The sequence below is a fragment of the Rhineura floridana genome, chromosome 2, assembly GCF_030035675.1.
Source record: "Rhineura floridana isolate rRhiFlo1 chromosome 2, rRhiFlo1.hap2, whole genome shotgun sequence".
Taxonomy (NCBI): domain Eukaryota; kingdom Metazoa; phylum Chordata; class Lepidosauria; order Squamata; family Rhineuridae; genus Rhineura; species Rhineura floridana.
The window spans coordinates 48,967,445-48,986,711 of record NC_084481.1 but is presented as its reverse complement, the minus strand read 5'-3'; the positions used below and the strand labels follow the sequence as shown (position 1 = coordinate 48,986,711).

The window sequence follows — 19,267 nt, the reverse complement described above, 5'->3', positions numbered from 1 at the left end:
ATCTTATGCATGCCTACTCAGAAATATGATCTATTGAATTCAGTGGAACTAACTCCAGGTAACAGTGTACAGAATTGCAGCATATATTAGCCATGTTTTTTATAAAAGTAAAATAATTAGAGTTGGGCAATACTTTTAAGATTCTTCCGCTCAGTGCAAGTGGTCTATACTTTATGGCAGTCAAGTAGAAACCAGGAGAAAAAGCTTGTGTCTGATAACTGATCCACACCGTCGCTGATAAACTCTAGAGCCTCATGCCATGTGGATTGCCCTTTTCAGTCCAAAGAAAACTTCCACAACATCAGAATAGAATCCTGGCAACCTAAGCTATTCTTACCTCTATGGCAGAGATCAGTTGCTGCACAGAGGCTGTTCACTTTGGCCTCTGCGTGGCTAGGATAATGTGGAGAGGGAGATTGGCCTTAAATCTCTTTCCAGATACAGGAATGCCAGGAGTTCAGGTCCATTTTTTTTTGTTCAAGCAGCTCAGTACTTCCAGTCTGTTTAGTATTTGCAATTCAAAAACTGAAATTGAAAAATTCTGGTACCTGGATACAGAATCCTGGAAATAACTGACTGGCAGAGCCAAGGAACAGAGTTTAACTCAAAATGTGTCTATTCATGTAGCATGTGCCTCTTTAAAAACAAACTGTCCTGTGGGGGAGTGGGGGTAACCTTAACCTTTGCTCTAATGGCAACTGGGTGAAAAGAAAAAAGGGGAAAGAATATGGCCTTTCGTTGTTGTTTTTCTGGCTGGTTGGCAATTCTAATTGGGGCCACATAACAGCTATGGGGAAATGTACATAAAAGCAATGGGACCAACAATTACAACAGCCATCCCTTCCAGATACCTTTCATTTTGGTCCAATGTACCTTTAGTGAAACAGGATTTATTTCATTCTACAGGTCAACTCAGCCTTTATGGTTTTTTGGAATCCACTTATACAAAATAGTGTATTTCTTTGTAAGAGGAGGTGCTATGACCTTATTAAGCCTATTAAAAGTTTTAAGTGATTACCATGTTGCTACATATGGCTGGATGTGCTTCTTTATTCCTATCTACTAGGAATGGGTATCGATTCAGTTAACATTTCAAGCCAAATCTGTCAAATTTGCACTTTCTGAAACAATATGAACCGAAACATGGCCATCCTTCGAAATTCGAACTTACTTGAAAATAACATACAAAAATGTATTGTTGTATGCCTTCGATTACAACTTATGGCAACAACTTATTGCTGCCTCCAGTAGCATCTCTTATAAACTACCCTGTTCAGATCTTGTAAATTAAGGTCTGTGGCTTCCTTTATGGAATCAATCTTATCTCTTGTTTTGTCTTTCTCTTTTTCTACTCCCTTCTGTTTTTCCCAGCATTATTGTCTTTTCTAGTGACTTATGTCTTCTCATTATGTGTCCAAATTAGGATAACCTCAGTTTCATCATTTTAGCTTCTCGTGATAGTTCTGGTTTAATTTGCTCTAACACCCAATTATTTGTCTTTTTTACAGTCCATGGTATGTGCAAAGCTCTCCTCCAACGCATCTCAAATGAGTTGATTTTTCTCTTATCTGCTTTTTCCACTGTCCAACTTTCACATCCATACATAGAGATTGGGAATACCATGGTCTGAATGATCCTGACTTTAGTGTTCAGTGATACATCTTTGCATTTGAGGACCTTTTCTAGTTCTCTCATAGCTGCCCTCGCCAGCCCTATCCTTCTTCTGATTTCTTGACTATTGTCTCCATTTTGGTTAATGACTGTGCCAAGGTATTGATAATCCTTGACAAGTTGAATGTTCCTCATCGTCAACTTTAAAGTTACATAAATCTTCTGTTGTCATTACTTTAGTCTTCTTGACGTTCAGCTGTAGTCCTGCTTTTGTACTTTCCTCTTTAAATTTCATCAGCATTTGTTTCAAATCATTATTGGTTTCTGCTAGTAGTATGGTACAGAGCTTGGAAAAGTTACTTTTTTGAACTACTGGCTGGGGCTGATGGGAGTTGTAGTTTTAAAAAGTAGCTTTTCCAAGCTCTGGTATGGTATCATCTGTATATCTTAAATTATTGATATTTCTCCCTCCAATTTTCACACCTCCTTCATCTTGGTGCAATCCCACTTTCCGTATATGTTCTGTATATAGATTAAATAAATAGGGTAATAAAATGCACCCCTGTCTCACACCCTTTCTGATTGGGAACCAATCGGTTTCTCCATATTCTGCCTCTTGTCTAGAGTATAGGTTGCGCATCAGGACAATCAGATGCACCCCCATTTCTTTTAAAGCATTCCATAGTTTTTCATGATCTACACAATCAAACACTTTGCTGTAATCTATAAAGCATAGGGTGATTTTCTTCTGAAATTCCTTGGTCCGTTCCATTATCCAATGTACGTTTGTGATATGATCTGTGGTACCTCTTCCCTTTCTAAATCCAGCTTGAACGTTTGGCACTTCTCGCTCCATATATGGTAAGAGCCTTTGTTGTAGAATTTTGAGCATTTCTTTACTTGCATGGGATATTAAGGCAATAGTTCGATAATTACTGCATTCCCTGGGATCCCCTTTCTTTGCAATTGGGATGTATATTGAACACTTCCAGTCTGTGGGACATTCTTTTGTTCTCAATATTTGTTGACAATTTTTTGTCAGAATTTGGACAGATTCAGTCTCAGTAGCTTGTAGCAATTCGATTGGAATGCCATCTGTTCCTGGTGATTTGTTTCTTCCAAGTATTTTAAGAGCAGCTTTCACCTCAAATTCCAAAATCGCTGGTTCCTCATCATACGGTTCCTCCATGAATGAATCTGTCATCCTTGCATCTCTTTTATAGAGTTCTTCAGTGTATTGCTTCCATCTTCCTTTTGTTTTATCTCGGTCAGTCAATGTGTTCCCGTGTTGTTTATTCAACATCCCTACTCTTGGTTTAAATTTCCCTTTAATTTCTCTAATCTTTTGGAATAGGGCTCTTGTTCTACCCTTTTTGTTGTCCTCTTCTATTTCTATGCAATAATTATTGTAATAGTTCTCTTTATCCCTACGTACCATTCACTTTATTATTGCATTTAGGGTTCTAATTGTGTTTCTGTCTCCTTTTGCTTTTGCTTTCCTTTTGTCTTTAACAATTTTAAGAGTTTCTTCAGTCATCCATGAAGTCTTTCAAAACTGCATTATATGATGCATTTTTAAAAAATATATATATTTTTAAAAATCCTTATGAAAATTCTCCAGCATTTTAGTATGAATGTCTGCTAATAAACACATTTGGGAGGCAGTTTTGATTAATGCACACATTTTTGCAAGCAATTTCTCATCAAAAACACATTACATGATGAGAATTTTCATAAGAATTTTTTTAAAATTGCAAATCGCTATGGAAATGTGGAGAACTGAATTTAAGATAAGAAAAATGAGAGACAGAGAGAACCGAAATTGACAGATCTTTCCATCTTTCCTATATACCCAAAGGTGCCACTAGGTACAGCAACTCAGATGATTAAACTCTAATGACCTGCCTATAATTTTTTGTTAAGTCAGTATAAACTGAATGTATTTACACCTTATCACAAGCTTTCTTTTCTTTTTAAACTTCATGAGAATATGATATGTTAGGGCTGCTGCTGAGGTCTTGATATGTGCCCTTCCCTCTGCAAACTGGGAATTTACAACCAGCAGGTTTGCAGAGAGCACTTCCAACATGCCCAGAGTTCACTGTATAAACACATGTGTGTGCCTCAGTCACCTCACCCCTTTAACACCCACTCCCCCAATCTTGGCCCCAGATAATCTTGTAGGTGGCTCTGGTTCCAATTAGAGTCTTTGAAGAAGGTGGCAATTGTTGGTTATCATCTTCTATGTATGCCTATCAGGCTTGTCTCATCATATGGGCACAGGGTACAGAGACCACACTCTCTAGTTTTAATAATAAATTATGTATCTCTGAATGAGGTGATCACATCTCACAACTGGGGTCCTTTCTCTTTCTCAGTTGTTTTGGCACTGTGCAGAGTCCAATATAGGCTCTATTAACTAATAAGGTTGTTGTTGTTATTACAGCCCCTCGCAAGATACATACCAATGTCAGTCACACTGAGAAGAGTCTTGAAAGGTTTAATTTATAATTCATGAAATGTAGACTTGTACCCTCGCCAACTGACATGAATGTAGAGTGGCTGTTTGCGTTTCTGATAATGCTATCTAGACTTTTGCCTGACCATTGTGTTCGCATGTGAGATGTCTAATATACTAATTTGATGAATGAACTACACATAATTCAATTTTTTTTAAAAAAGACTATCAAATTTGTATTTGTTTATTCTTTGGACTTAGCTGCTAATGATGCAATACATATAAGTTACTTAACCTTTTTTTTCTTCAAAAAATGAACAACCTAAAGTTTTCTTTTTATTTCTGGAATAGATACATGATTTTGGTTTGCTTTTTGCTCTGCAAAAAAACCAACACTGTCAAGGATGGAATGATGCAAGCAAGATATTGTACAATTTCACACTATAAAAATATTAATGAGGATTTTATAGTACTATATATATGTTTACAGATTAAGCATGAGTTACATAAGTTAAGCATAATAGGAATCTATTATTCAATCCATAAGTGGTTTATGAGGAAAGGAGCTCCAGTTTATGTACAGAAGCTTGACATGTGCGTAGACATAACAATTCATTGCAATACTGGGATCTGTTCTGCATTCCTTTATGCTTATAGACTGGGTCCTTCAGTTGGAATGAATGGGGCAGTCAGTGTGCACCAGAGAGCAAGTTATGTATCTGAGGTTCTTGGGGTTTAAGTTTGCATAGCTGCACTGCGTGACGTACCTAAGCCTGATTCTGAACATTTTTATCTGGAAGCCATTCCCTTTCATTTCAGCTAATTTTCACTTCTGATCATACACTTTGTATCCAGGAACCAACCTGTAAACAGAATATAGTGCCATTTATGAAGGGTGCAAACATGGATTGTTTCATAAAACAATGCTTAGCCAAAGCCTTTTCTAGTCACTGCTTAGTTTTTAATATGTGGCCACATATCAAGGAGGCAATAGCAGTGGATTTTCTGTAATTCTGTATTTGGTAGCAGAAAGTTATGATTTATATGTATGTGCCCTTCATAAATGATACTGTACACCAGCTGTTCCTATATACAAAATATGTGATATGAAGCTATGCTAGACTTTCCCCAAATTGATTTCCCCCCTATTTCTCTGATAAAATGCCACAATCCGCATTTTGTCATGAGGTGGCTAAGATCACACTATTAAGAAGCAGCTTACTGGTCAGCCTTAGCAAGATTATTACTGGTAAATAATTTTTTCCAGGTTTTCATGTTCTGAGAAAAACAGCTATGTTGGAAATACTAAGAAAGTTCATTCAATTTTTTTGTTGTGGTTACTATTTTAATATAATCAGAAACTTTCTTAGGTAGTTGGAAATAATACTATGAACAAGAGTGTAATGCTTGTAGTCCCCTTCTATATATCCGTGAATATTATGTGGTGCCTATAAAGTTGTTTATATAGTTTTATAAAACTAATGTGCATGGGGATAGCATATGTTCCCCAGTCATTAAATTTTGTTTTGTTTATTGGTATTAAAGTGCATTAAAATTGAATGTTTATTTCCTTTGGAAATGTAAAATTAACACCAAAAGTTTTGGTTCCTATAAGAACTAGATGAGCAAAAATATTGCCTTGTATCTAGTTCTGTTTCTCCTGCTCCCTGTGACATTTCAGAGATGTTAAAAAAATAGAGAGAGAAATACAAATTATAAATTATAATCTGATGAAATCAATAAAATCTGTTCATGCCTTCTAGAAATTGATAGAACAAGTCTGAAATGCTGAATAACCTTCTGAAATAAATTAATTTGATTTAGCCAGAACTTGAAGTTGAACCATCTGAAATAGATTAGACAGGGCTGATCTCGTTCTGAATTGGCAGGAATAGCTTGGATCATTTGAGACCTTTTTTTTACTAAGTTCATAATGGTAACCAAATCTTTCCGCTGTTTAAAAAATAATAATTCAAACTGGAACACAACAAAACGGGTAAAGTACTTTCTTCATCAAACTAATATTTTAGTTGGTTAGAGTTCATGAAAAAGCTTGATTACAATGGATAATGCCTGTAGCTTTTGTTTGGAGTGTTATGTAAATAATGATATTTTTTAACAATACATTGACACAAGTATGTGTTATTCACCATCTGCTTACATCATTCCCCTCGTAAAGATAGCTATTTACCAATGCAGCCATTTACTAATGTTATACGCTACATTGTAATAACATTGTAGAATGCTACAGAATGCAATTATCAACTCTACTTTTATTCACTGTGGTACTCATATTTGTCTATTGTTGTTCATGCAGTACCCCATTAGTATCTCAATAACGTCAGGAAACGAGTTGGAAGTTTGGATTACATCAGTTTTCATCATTGGCATAATGTCTCTCCCTCCAAAATAGGTTTTTATTGTGTTTTAATTGCTATGGTAAAACCACACATATTTCATTAAGTACTAAGAGGACACGTATGGGTACCATGCAAGAATAAAAAGTAGTTTTGAAATGCACACTGAGTTGTGCAAGTGCATTGGCAAAAGAGAATGCAAAATAATGGCTCTTGCTCTAGAATTAATATGCTTCTTTCCTTTCTGAAACTTAGAAATACTTTTACACTAATAATTTGTGTTTTCATGTCAATGGAAAGAAAAAGGTTAAATATAGTTTGCTTCATATGCATATTTTATCTTCATCTGACATGAAAATACTTCCTTAAGCTTATAGGTGGTTTGGTCACAACTTCGGGAAAACACTGCAATTCATGGTGCTCTCTGTATTAGCAGCTAGCTATGTTTAGTGTTGATAGAACTCCAGTATGTGACTTAACTTACTAGCAAAATTGGTTCACAATGGTGTTTCCCTATATGAATATACTGAAACCCTTCCACCATGGGGAAAACCAGTGTAATTTATAATACTGCTGGCCTCACCTAGAGAAGAGCAAATTGGCTTCAGCAGTTCTGCTGTTCATTTGAGAGCTCTTAATTACATGGAGAGCATTTTGGAATGCATTAAGTGCAATCCAATGCTATAACAAATAAAATGTTGATTAAGCATTTCATATGGGACTTTATTTGCAGAAACTAAATGCATCTAGTTCATCTGAAGGTAGCACAGTTGACGTTGGACTTCCGCAAGTTGGAGAGCAACCCGAAGCTGAACCAGAAGAATCTCTTGAACCAGAGGCCTGTTTTACAGAAGGTGAGAATTAAAATACTGAGAGTATTTGGTTTCTGCTTATCTATAAATGTACTGCCTTCAAGTCAATTCCGACTTATGGTGACCCTATGAATAGGGTTTTCATGAGGCTGAGAGGCAGTGACTGGCCCAAGGTCACCCAGTGAGCTTCATGGCTATGTGGGGATTTGAACCCTGATCTCCCAGGTCGTGTTATGTCAGCATTAATACAAGTTGTGATGGTGCATAACTTCAGATGCAGTGTTTGCTTCCAAGGTAAACAATGTTATCCCATATTGTCTCTTTCAGTCCAGCAATCTCATAAACTGCAGTAGACAGGTTCTAATATCCAGCTTGCAGGATTCTTCTTATAAAAATGCAAGATAATTGCCAGTTCTTGTGTGTGTGTTATTATTTTCACACATGTGCCTCAGATGGAATACTGTGGAGGCAAATATTTTGTGTGAAGAATTAGCCCTCTACCCATGCTTCTAAACTGCACACTGCATAGTTGTAATTTGGAGAGTTCAGGGGTTTCATTCTAACTTAGGCAGGCTTATACACAGAACAAATGGGAACATGAAGTACTTCACACATCACAAATATGTTGCAGTGTGTGTTGAGCTCCTGTTCAGAGTGTCAGCCAGCCAGCCATGCCCTTTTTTGGGATGCTGAATTCCATTTCCTGTTGCCAAACTGTCAGCAAACATCCCATTGTCAGACAACTTAAGTGAGCATTTGAATTCTAATGAGCATACTATTTTAGGAATATATTTGAGAGTAGAGAGAGTAGAATATATTCTGCTCAAGACTGACTATAGAAAATGTCATCAATTAACTGCCGCCGTGGGCTCCTGGTGGAAGGGCAAGATATAAATGTAATAATAAATAACTGTGGCTTCAGAACAACTTGTTACACTACTCTTATTTGTCATATCCTGCTGCTATATTTTGCCAGGCTGTGTCCGGAGATTCAAGTGCTGCCAAGTCAGCACAGAAGATGGGAAAGGAAAAATATGGTGGAATCTTCGGAAGACCTGCTACAAAATAGTAGAACATAATTGGTTTGAGACTTTTATTGTCTTCATGATTCTCCTCAGCAGTGGTGCTCTGGTAATTTTAAACACTTGAAAATCATTCTTTATAACAGAGATTTACATCATAATACTTATAGTAGCATAAGCAAAGGATGACCAAAGGTGGAATCATCACTTCTTCCAGTGCTCTCTTGGGTTCACACTGGCAAGGCAGAAGGGAGGGCAGAGTCATGTTTGGGAGGTTGGGTTCATTTCTGCCTGCTTTCTTCTACTACTACCATTTTTTTCCTTCCCATTGTTTCCAGTGTTTGTAATGTATGCTGACTGGACTATATGTGGGTAGCTTTACATTATCAGTTATCAATGGGTCAGGACTTCATTGTCCACTCAGAGATGGAGTTGGATAAAGTTGGAACATAGAAGAAGAAAGGTGAAATGGGTCTGAATAACATGAAGAACAGGGGGAAATTCTGCATATGTCCACTGGAAGATGGTGACCTGAAGTGAAGCAAGGCTTTGATTTAGTACCAAAGAAGTGTGTGTAAGAACAGTGAGTTCCAAAAGACCAGTGGAGGCTATCCAAGGTGCCGAAACCTATCCCCAAAATAGGTTCCAGCACGATGGACAGCTCTAGGGAAAAACCCAGAGTAGATTCCACTGCCCCACTGATACAGAGCCACAAGCTGCCATTGCAAAGAACGTTTCTGTTCTACTTGATTTCTCACTAGTACTTATCTGGAATACTGTGTCTAGTTTTTGGTGCTACACTTAAAGAAGGATGTAGACAGAACAGTTCAGAGGAGGGCAATGAAAACAGCCAAATGCATGAAAAACAAGTCCTATGAGAAAAGATTGAAAAAATTGTATGTTTAGCCCAGAGAGGAGGACTGAGGGGGAACATATAGTAAATTCCTGAAGGGCTGTTACATAGAAGAGGACAATGACTTACTATGTGTAGCCCTAGAGGGCAAAACTAGATCTGTTAGGCTTAAGCCACAGGAGGGCAGATTTTGGTTGAATATTAGGAGAAGCTGCTTAATACTAACAGCAGTTCAACAATGGAGGTTGTACAGATATGTGTTGGGGATGCTCTAGCTCTAGATTCCCTGCATTGAGCATCCCCAACAGATTGCACTAGACATCCTACAATGCCCTCTCCAACATTTTTGAAGAATTACTACTCTCCTGCAGAACAGAACAAAGGCAAATAGAACAAAGGAACTCCCTGTTGACTGAGACCAGATTAGGCTATGCCCATCTGGCCCAATATTTGCTACTCTTGACTGGTAGCAACTCTCCAGGGTCTAGTAGAGGTCTTCTCCATCACTTGCTACCTAACCCTTTTAACTGTGTCCTTCTGTGTGCAAAGCATGCCCTCTGCCACAATGTTATGGTTCCTTCCCACCATGAATAGGCTCTGTAAATGTCAAAAACAAGTGTCTGATTTGACAAACAGAATGTTAATTGAAATATAACTATTAAATCTAACACTAGAGAGAGGGGGGGAATTGAAGTTTCTAATTTTAGAAAAGGAAATACAAATATTTCAAACAGCAATGTCATACTAAAACTTAATGAAAAAAATCCTGTTGTCTGCAGGCCTTTGAAGACATATATATTGAACAGCGCAAGACCATCAAGACCATGCTGGAGTATGCAGACAAAGTCTTCACGTACATCTTCATTCTGGAAATGCTTCTGAAGTGGGTTGCTTATGGCTTTCAGATATATTTCACTAATGCCTGGTGTTGGCTGGATTTCCTCATTGTAGATGTAAGTATTCTGCCTTATGAACTATGGTGCATTAATTACTGTAACTGTGTAGTGGATTTTTCCATGGAGTAAACCATTAACCTATTGCTTTCAGAAAATGAATACATTTGAGAGTCATGAGTAACTTAATCCAGAATTCCATAGAAGGATGGTATAATGTGAACAAAAGTAGGGTAGTTACTGCTTGCATAAACCAAGGATGTAAGTACTTCCAGAAAATAAACATTTGGACTTCCGTCCCATTAAATAGAAGACAGGCATGTTCTCTGTTGTTTGTTTGGCACCTATTGAAGGCTAAATAAGTTTTTATTGTTTTATCACTGTCTGTTTGCTGCCCTGGGCTCCTTTGGCAGGATGGGTGAATATATATTTAATAAATAAATAAATAAATAAATAAATAGTGTGGTAATTTGGCCGGGACAATAATTTTCATTTGGGGACATTGACTAGACTGCTCATTTATAGCAACAGAACACCGTCAGAAACTAATACAAGGTGACTTCACCAGTTAAAAAGGAGAAAGTCCGTTACATGAATTTAATTTTTAACAAGTGCTTATTTCATCTATATCAGGGCGCAGAGCTTGGAAAAGTTACTTTTTTGAACTACAACTCCCATCAGCCCCAGGCAGCATGGCCACTGGATTGGGCTGATGGGAGTTGTAGTTCAAAAAAGTAACTTTTCCAAGCTCTGATCAGGGGTTCCCAAACTGTGGTCTGTGTACCACCAGTGTCCATGAGCTTCACTCAGGTGGTCCACAGCGTGTCTGTATTAAATATCTATACTGATTTTAGTTGTATTTTATTGCATCTTTTATTTCTTCTGTTGTATTGTATTGTATTACAGTTTGAATTCTATGGAATGCAAATTGTAATACGATATAATACAATGTAAGAAATAAAAGAAGCAATAAAACACAATTAAAAAGCATACAGCGTCTAGCACTGTGCGTTGCAGCTGCTACAACAGATGGAAAAAATCACTAAATGGTCTGCCAACAACAACAGCAATTTTCAAGTGGCCTGTGGGGGAAAAAGTTGGGGAACCACTGATCTATGTCATTGAGAAACATAAAACAATTGTGGTAAATCCTTTGTAACAAGCCTATTACAGCAGTTTGTGTAAACTGCTATACAAACTGAAAAACATCCCAGTTTAAAATCATCTATTTATTTATTTATTTTTTATTTTATTAGATTTTTAAACCGCCCTATAGCTTTCTAGCTCTCAGGGCGGTGTACAAAAGGTAAAAACAGATTAAAATACAGTAAACATGATAACAATACACTGTAAAATATAGAAACAAAATCAAGACAAAGACAAATTAAAATAAAATTAAATTAAAATGCCTGGGCAAAGAGGTAGGTCTTTACCTGGCGCCGAAAAGATAATAAAGAAGGCGCCAGGCGTATCTCATCAGGGAGGGCGTTCCATAACTCAGGGGCCACCACTGAGAAGGCCCTAGCTCTGGTTATTACTCTCCGGGCCTCCATATGCGTTGGAATCCGGAGAAGGGCCTTCGATGTCAAACGTAGTGAACGGGCAGGTATATAGCGGGAGAGGCGTTCCACCAGGTATTGCGGTCCAATGCCGTTAAGGGCTTTATAGGTAAGAACCAACACTTTGAATCTGGCCCGGAAACATATTGGTAGCCAGTGCAGCTGGGCCAGGACAGGGGTTACATGATCATATTTTTTAATCCCAGTAAGAACTCTGGCCGCAGCATTCTGCACCAGCTGAAGTTTCCGAACCGTCTTCAGAGGTAACCCTACGTAGAGTGCATTACAGTAGTCCAATCTAGAGGTTACCAGAGCATGGATAACTGTGGCAAGGTTCTCCCTGTCCAGATAGGGTCGTAGTTGGGCTACCAGCCGAAGCTGGTAGAACGCGTTCCGTGCCACCGAGGCTACCTGAGCCTCCAGAGACAGGAGCGGATCTAATAAGACCCCCAAACTACGGACCTGCTCCTTTAGGGGGAGTGTAACCCCATCTAGGGCAGGTCGGACATCAGCCATCTGGGCAGAGAGCTCCCCCACCAACAGCATCTCAGTCTTGTCAGGATTGAGTCTCAGTTTATTAGCTCTCATCCAGTCCATTATCGCGGCTAGGCAGTGATTTAGTACATCAACAGCCTCACCTGAAGAAGATGAAAAGGAGAAGTAGAGCTGCGTATCATCAGCATATTGCTGGAAACGCACTCCAAATCTCCTTATGACCTCACCCAGCGGCTTCATATAGATATTAAAAAGCATGGGGGACAGAACCGAACCCTGCGGGACCCCATATTGGAGTACCCAGGGATTCGAGTAATGCTCCCCAAGCACCAGCTTCTAGAGACGATTCTCGAGGTAGGAGCACAGCCACTGCCAGGCAGTGCCTCCAACTCCCAAATCCGCAAGCCGCCCCAGAAGGATACCATGGTCGATGGTATCAAAAGCCGCTGAGAGATCTAGGAGAACCAACAGAGTTACACTCCCTCTGTCTCTCTCCCGACAGAGGTCATCATACAGGGCGACCAAGGCTGTTTCTGTACCAAACCCCGGCCGAAAGCCGGATTGAAATGGATCCAGATAATCAGTTTCATCCAAGAGAGCCTGGAGCTGGCGAGCGACCACACGCTCTAAAACCTTGCCCAGGAATGGAATATTTGCTACCGGTCTATAGTTGTCAAAATTTTCAGGGTCCAAGGAGGGTTTTTTAGGAGTGGTTTCACCACCGCCTGTTTCAGACTAAGTGGTACCACTCCCTCTCGTAGAGAGGCATTAATCACCTCCTTGGCCCATCCGGCTGTTTCATTCCTGCCAGCTTTTATTAGCCACGAGGGGCAAGGGTCCAGGGCAGACATGGTCGCCCGCACCTGTCCAAGCACCTTGTCCACATCCTCGAGCTGTACCAACTGAAACTCATCCAATAAAACAGGACACGACTGTGCTCTGGACACCTCATTAGGATCAACTGCTACAATATTGGAGTCAAGGTCCCGGCGGATGTTCGTGATCTTATCTTGGAAGTGTCTCGCAAACTCATTGCAGCGGGCTATTGATGATGTTATTGCGTTCTGGGGACCAGAATGTAAAAGTCCCCGAACAACTTTATAAAGCTCCGCTGGGCGGTTAGAAGATGACTGAATGGTGGCAGCAAAGTACTGCTTCTTTGCTGCCCTCACCGCCTTCACATAGAGCCTGGTAGAGACCTTCACAAGTACAAGACCACAGCCGTCGGGAGTTCGTCTCCATTTGCACTCAAGCCGTCTCCTTTCTTGCTTCATCACTCTTAGCTCCGGGGTAAACCACGGAGCCACTTGAGCTCTGCAAAGGAGAGGGCGCACTGGGGCGATTGTGTCAGCTGCCCGGGTCATTTCCGTATTCCACAGATTGACCAGGGTTTCGACAGGAGCGTCAGTTTTATCAGCCGGAAAACTCCCTAGAGCCTTCTGAAAACCCTCAGGATTCATCAGTCTCCGGGGACGGACCATCTTAATTGGTCCTCCACCCTTGCAGAGGGAAGAACACATTGTGAGTCTAAACCTCAATAGGCGGTGGTCTGACCATGACAAAGGAATAGATGTAAAATCCCTCACTCCCAGATCACCATCCCCTAATCCAGTGGCAAAAATCAAGTCTAGAGTATGCCCCGAAATATGCGTAGGGCCAATAGCAAATTGAGACAGCCCCATGGTTCTGTTTTCTTTGTCCCACATTTGGATGAAAACAATTATATACATAATTTGGTAGTTGAAAATTATGCCCTGGAACAAGTGGCAGGCATGTTAAGTATGGCCCTGCACCTCCCTTAAAATGGTGTTGGCTTTCCTCAATCTAAAAATTAATTTTGTAGAAGCACCTTGCCTCAGTCCAGAAGCAGCTTTTTCATTTTGTAGAAGTGTATATGCCTTTTAACCTCCCTGCACACAAGAAACTTTTACAATGTCTGGATCTGTTCCATTGCTTAGTTGCAGATAGCCTATTTGAACTCACTAGCTGAGTCAAGGCTGCTACTAGTGAAATTCTTTTTCAAACTCTTCTTAATAAGAATAGAGCATTTTCCTTTTTTGCCAACCTGATTTTATCATGAATTGCCCTTTAACACGTGTGCTCTTCTGCTGTGACTGACAAAAGATCTCTGCAAAGTTAATGAAAAGATTTCTTGAGACATAGTGTTGTGGTTCTTATGTATAAGTTACATATCCAATGAATTAATTTCTTTCTTTTCTCATGTATAGGTCTCTTTAGTTAGCCTAACAGCTAATGCCTTGGGCTACTCTGAACTTGGTGCAATTAAATCGCTGAGGACTTTAAGAGCTTTGAGACCCCTAAGAGCGTTATCACGATTTGAAGGAATGAGGGTAAGAAAAAACTGACAGAGATAGGCATAATGTATGCTTGAAACAAAACCATTCAGATCATCTTCTTCATGACATATTAAGAATGTGAGCAGCAATGTTTCCAGTGCAAATCCAAGAATTTAAATAATGACCCTGGGCATTATGCCACTTTCTCTCTCAGCCAGTCTGCAACATGGGGAGAATAATATTAGCCTATCTGCCAGATGTTGTAGTGAAAACTGAGCTATGGGCTCATCTACACAGTGGTTTACTGTGTGTTTGGTGCTACTCACATCTCCTTTATATTTGCATGGTTCACATAACGTTACCAGCAAACAGAAGCTATCACGCAGTTTCCTCCCTGTAAATCCATACTAATCCAATCCACTGATAATACGAAAAGGGGAGGAAAAGAAACATCACCACTCCGTTTCTCTAGTGGTTGCAGATGCTTTGCTCCAATGCTTCTAGGTGGGTGTATCAATTGTTCCCCTCTCCACACCCACTATCTCCTGCTCCCTTTCATTTTGTTTCCTGTGGGCTGACAAGCAACTTCTGGTTGCTTTCCTCTGTTCTGCTGGCCTTAATTTTCTTTTTACCCTAACTTGTTTGCAAAAAGCATAACACTGCTCGAAGAAAGATTTCTATTTCACCTGTATTCTACCAACCATAGGAAGGGAAAACACAAATATTCACACTTCTGTTTTTTTTTTAAAAAAGAACCTACTGCAGCTGGTAGAACAGACTGAGCATGCTCAGTCACGTAACAACCAGAGGGAGTGGAAATGTATAATTAGAGGGCAGGGCCACAAAGAAACAGCTAGACTAATCCTTCCCAGAGGAATGCCTACTTAAGTGAATGGGAGCAAGCGAATGGCAGCTACAGTTGAGCAGGAACTGCAGACGGTTCAAATGAATAGCAAAGGTAAAAGTAGTTTATTTGGTACAAAGAAATGCTGCCATGTAGACGAGCCCTTTATTCACACACTTGGAATATGGTGTGTAACTAACACTATTTAAATAGCTTAATTTTTTTTTTAAGTCAAAATTTTAGTTGTTCTCTTTTATTGTTTTACTTGCCAGACATTTTTCTAGTGCTGAATTGTCAACTTCATGATTATATTGGTAATTCCTAGAAGTGAGTTAAAAGTTGATTTTAACTATCTGCAATTTTTACCTTGGTGTTTATAAATGCATGACACATGCATATGATTTGGAGGCATATGTATTAATAATACATATTATCAGGGCTTATTTGTGACAGTGTTCACCAATACAGAGTACCAGCACCAATTTTTTCCTGCCCATGGCAGCCATTTTGTACTGACACCCACAGCCTCATTTTCTACAAAGAAAACACCACTGCTTAGTCTTATTCTTACCAATATGTATTAATCACACACATACATAGGTTTGGATCCAAATCACCACGACACGAAGGGAAACAGCTGCTAGCCCTATTCTGTGCAGAATGTTGCATAGCAGTTCTCATTCTTGTGTAAGAGGATGTTCATGCTCTTGTATAAGCTGAAGAACATTGTTAGCCTCAGTTCCTCTTCTCATGCAATGCTCTCATGCAGACTACAAGACAGTCTTTCTGTAAGCATCTTTGGACCCAACCAAATAGACCTCTTCAAGCACTTTAAATATGAAGAAGTAAACGTCAGGGGCAAAGAAGACGAGCTCCAGCTCTCCCCCCACCACACCACATTTTTGTTATCTTCCAACTTGTGCAACTCTCTGCAGCTGGGACCATTTTGGAAAATCAGGGTTTCAAAACAACCAAGGAGTCTCCACAGATGCAAAAGGCTCCCATTGCAGGCAGTATGGCAGCAAAGGGAGGCAGAGATAACACACTCATTGCCACTACCTCCTTTCACGTGTTAACTTCCCTGTATTTATAACTCCTGAAGGGGAATACTGTCAGCTACACTTGTGTTCCTGTACAAAAGGTTTGTTTGATTTGGATACTGGTTCTCCTTTTAAACTTTATGTTATTGGACATCCTTGGAGTAAATTTCACATGCATTCTGTACTGAGACTTTCAAAATAATTCTGGCGAAGTTCCTCATGAAAGGTTCCTAACAAAGCTTAACAATCATAGGAGAAGATGATAGGTCCTCTGATGGATCAGTAGCTGCTAAGAAACGGAAAACAGAAGGTAGAAACAAACAAAGCTTTCATAATGGAGGGAGGTCAGTGGTGAGGTCCACAAAGAATCTGTATTGAGACTTGGAGTCTGGCTGAGTAGTGAGGTTTCCAAATTTACAGATAACATAAAAAGATGGCAAAATTCCAAGTGCCAAAAAGATTTCTTGAGAAAGGAGGGTTCCTACATAGCTTTTTTTGTTTCAGCAAAATGTTTACATTCCTATTCTGAAATCTTTAACCTTTTGAAAATATTCCTTAACTTCCAAAAGAAAATAATTGTGTCACTCTTCTAGTTAATAATGTACTTAGGACAGTATTCCGTATGTGTACACTATTCTATGTCGGGCATGGGCCCCTAAATGTAAAATAATTGGCACACCTTTTGTCTCCTCAAGTGCCATCCATCCCTGGGGCCTTATACACCACATTGCATGTTGGCAGATGATAGGATGTATTTGGCACTATGTTTTCAGCTTGTCAAAGGATTGAGTAGTGTAGCTGCAGGACTCAGGAAAGGGGAAATATAGCTCAACTGTTGAAATACAACAGTAATGGAAGGAGTAACACACAACTGACCATCATGTAGCTAAAAGAGAGACATACTTCCCACAGGCTTAGTACTGCCTGTGCCTTGAAGCCAGTTGTCTATTACGCCACATAATAATACTTTATTTGTCTGTCTATGTATCTATCTGTCTATATATGTATTTATCTCCATTTAAACATGGCCATATCTCGGAGGTTGGGCATGATTAAAAACTTGAAATAAAGGTGTGCTTACTCTAAAACAGTGCTATATTATTAATTCTGGCTGTTGTGTGCTTACCCAAACTAAACGTAAAGCACAGTTTCCAGAATCCCCCAGCCGCTGAGGTTAATGCCTCCAAAGTTAATGCCAAACCCCCACTTCTGTGTGGTTGAGGGTCAATGTTGCAGCCATAATGTATGCAAGCAGGAGCTATATGGGTCACTCACATCAAGTGGTTCGTTCCCCTTCCAATTCCACACCTCTATATGGTACTATTGGCACGGGTGTAGAATGTAACCAGATGACCAATATGGCTGCAACTTGCACCTGTTACCATTGTAACTCAGAGCTCTGTTGAGAGGGTAGCATATTAATCAGGCCAGAAAATCGTTCTTCATATAGTTCTGCTGCTTGTCTATGGTACATGGACTACCCTTCTTAGCTGACCACAGAGGTTGCTTTGAAGAATACAGCGAAGGTGATCTACTCTGATATGAAATGCGAAATTTATAGAAGTGTTAAAATTCAAAGTTCCCTGAAAGCCATTCATTCTGACCTATGTCCTCAAATGTGTGCTGGGTTTATGGAGGCTTGGATAGACCAGAGCTTGTCAACCTTTTGGGGCCAGTAGGCACATTTGGAATTTTAAAGAAACACTATGGAGACCAGTCACAAAATAGCATGGAGTACGGCATAACACAAAATGACTGCCACATCTAAAAGAGCAGAAAAAGAAACAAAACCATGAAATGGTGCAGGTATGCCCCTCTTATCAGTCCTCCTCTGTCAATGGGAAAAGGCACATACATCAGCCACAGCCACACTTTCTCACGGAGATAAATTATTTGCACCTTTCCTCTGTTCAGAAGGGAAGGTGGGTTATATCTAATTAATAAATATGATCCTGCTCCAGTCCTTTTCTCTAACCAATAACCTTAGCCAATTACCCTTCTTAACTCCATCCTTAATTAACTCATAAGCCTGTCAAGAAGGCTTTACTTGAAATCTCTCTCATTTCTCTCAAGTACCTTTCCAGCTGTACTGACATCTTCACCAGAAGTCTTCACTGTGGTCAGCTTCCAACCACTGGCCGCAGCTCTCTGAAAGGCTGCTGCTGGAGTCTCCCACTCACTCCTCTCTCGCAGACCTTCTTAGCTCTAGCTTTCGCTCTCTCTCTCTCCCTCCCCCCCCCTTCTGCCTTCAGAGCCTCACAGTCCACCAAAGACTGCCCAACTGATCAGTACTGAATCTTATAGTCCCTCGAGCCAGGACAGCATCCAGCCAATCAATTTGTTTCTGACTGAAACCTCATGGACCTATAATTATGGACCAATATATTTGAGTGGAATGTCTACATTGACACTTTTGGATATTACTGCTCTGTATATAAAAGCCAAAACCCCAGCATGTATACTGCCATCTTCTTAGGAACAGGGAGAGTCACTTGGTCGACTGCTAATAGATCTTGTATAGCTTGCGTCTTTTCTTCAGCTCTAGCCAGGGCAAATACAAGGCTTTTCTTCTTACAGCTAGCCATTTACATTCCAGACAGTGATAACATAATTAAAATGTTTTTAAAATAAAACGTTACCTCCAAAAATACAGTTTCTCCACACGGGGAAATGTACAGGGGAATTGCATGTACTCAGAAGAACCTCCTTTCTTATTATTTCACATCTTCTAGAGCTGAGGCTGGCATTGAATAGGAAGCTGACTTACACAGGTTTAGTCTGTTTGCTCCTCTAGCCCAGTATTGTCTGCCTTGGCTGACAGCGGGTGGCTGTTCAGGGGTCAGGAAAATATATTTCTCATCAACTGCTGCCTGGGATCGTCTCAGCTGGAGATGCCAGAGATTGCACTGGGGACCTTCTGCAGATAAAGCACGTGCTCTACACGTTTTTATTCCATTGATTTATACTTTCTTGCTTTCTTTGGTTTTTATCTTGCTCACATTTGGGTTGTTCCATTAGTTGTGGAC

General features: G+C 39.8%; 1 protein-coding gene across 7 annotated transcripts in view; it reads left to right on the top strand.

Moving 5' to 3' along the window:
• LOC133376451 (sodium channel protein type 2 subunit alpha) overlaps positions 1 to 19,267 on the top strand; it is a 96,422-nt gene that overhangs the window by 63,926 nt on the left and 13,229 nt on the right. For all 7 annotated transcript variants that reach the window (XR_009760480.1, XM_061608593.1, XM_061608588.1 and 4 more), the window contains 4 exons: positions 7,160 to 7,280; positions 8,215 to 8,369; positions 9,893 to 10,066; positions 14,289 to 14,411. Coding sequence is in view for 6 of the 7 variants with exons in the window: in XM_061608593.1 (XP_061464577.1) it covers positions 7,160 to 7,280; positions 8,215 to 8,369; positions 9,893 to 10,066; positions 14,289 to 14,411 (573 nt within the window). In the remaining variant the exon portion in view is untranslated. The remainder of the gene's footprint in view (positions 1 to 7,159; positions 7,281 to 8,214; positions 8,370 to 9,892; positions 10,067 to 14,288; positions 14,412 to 19,267) is intronic.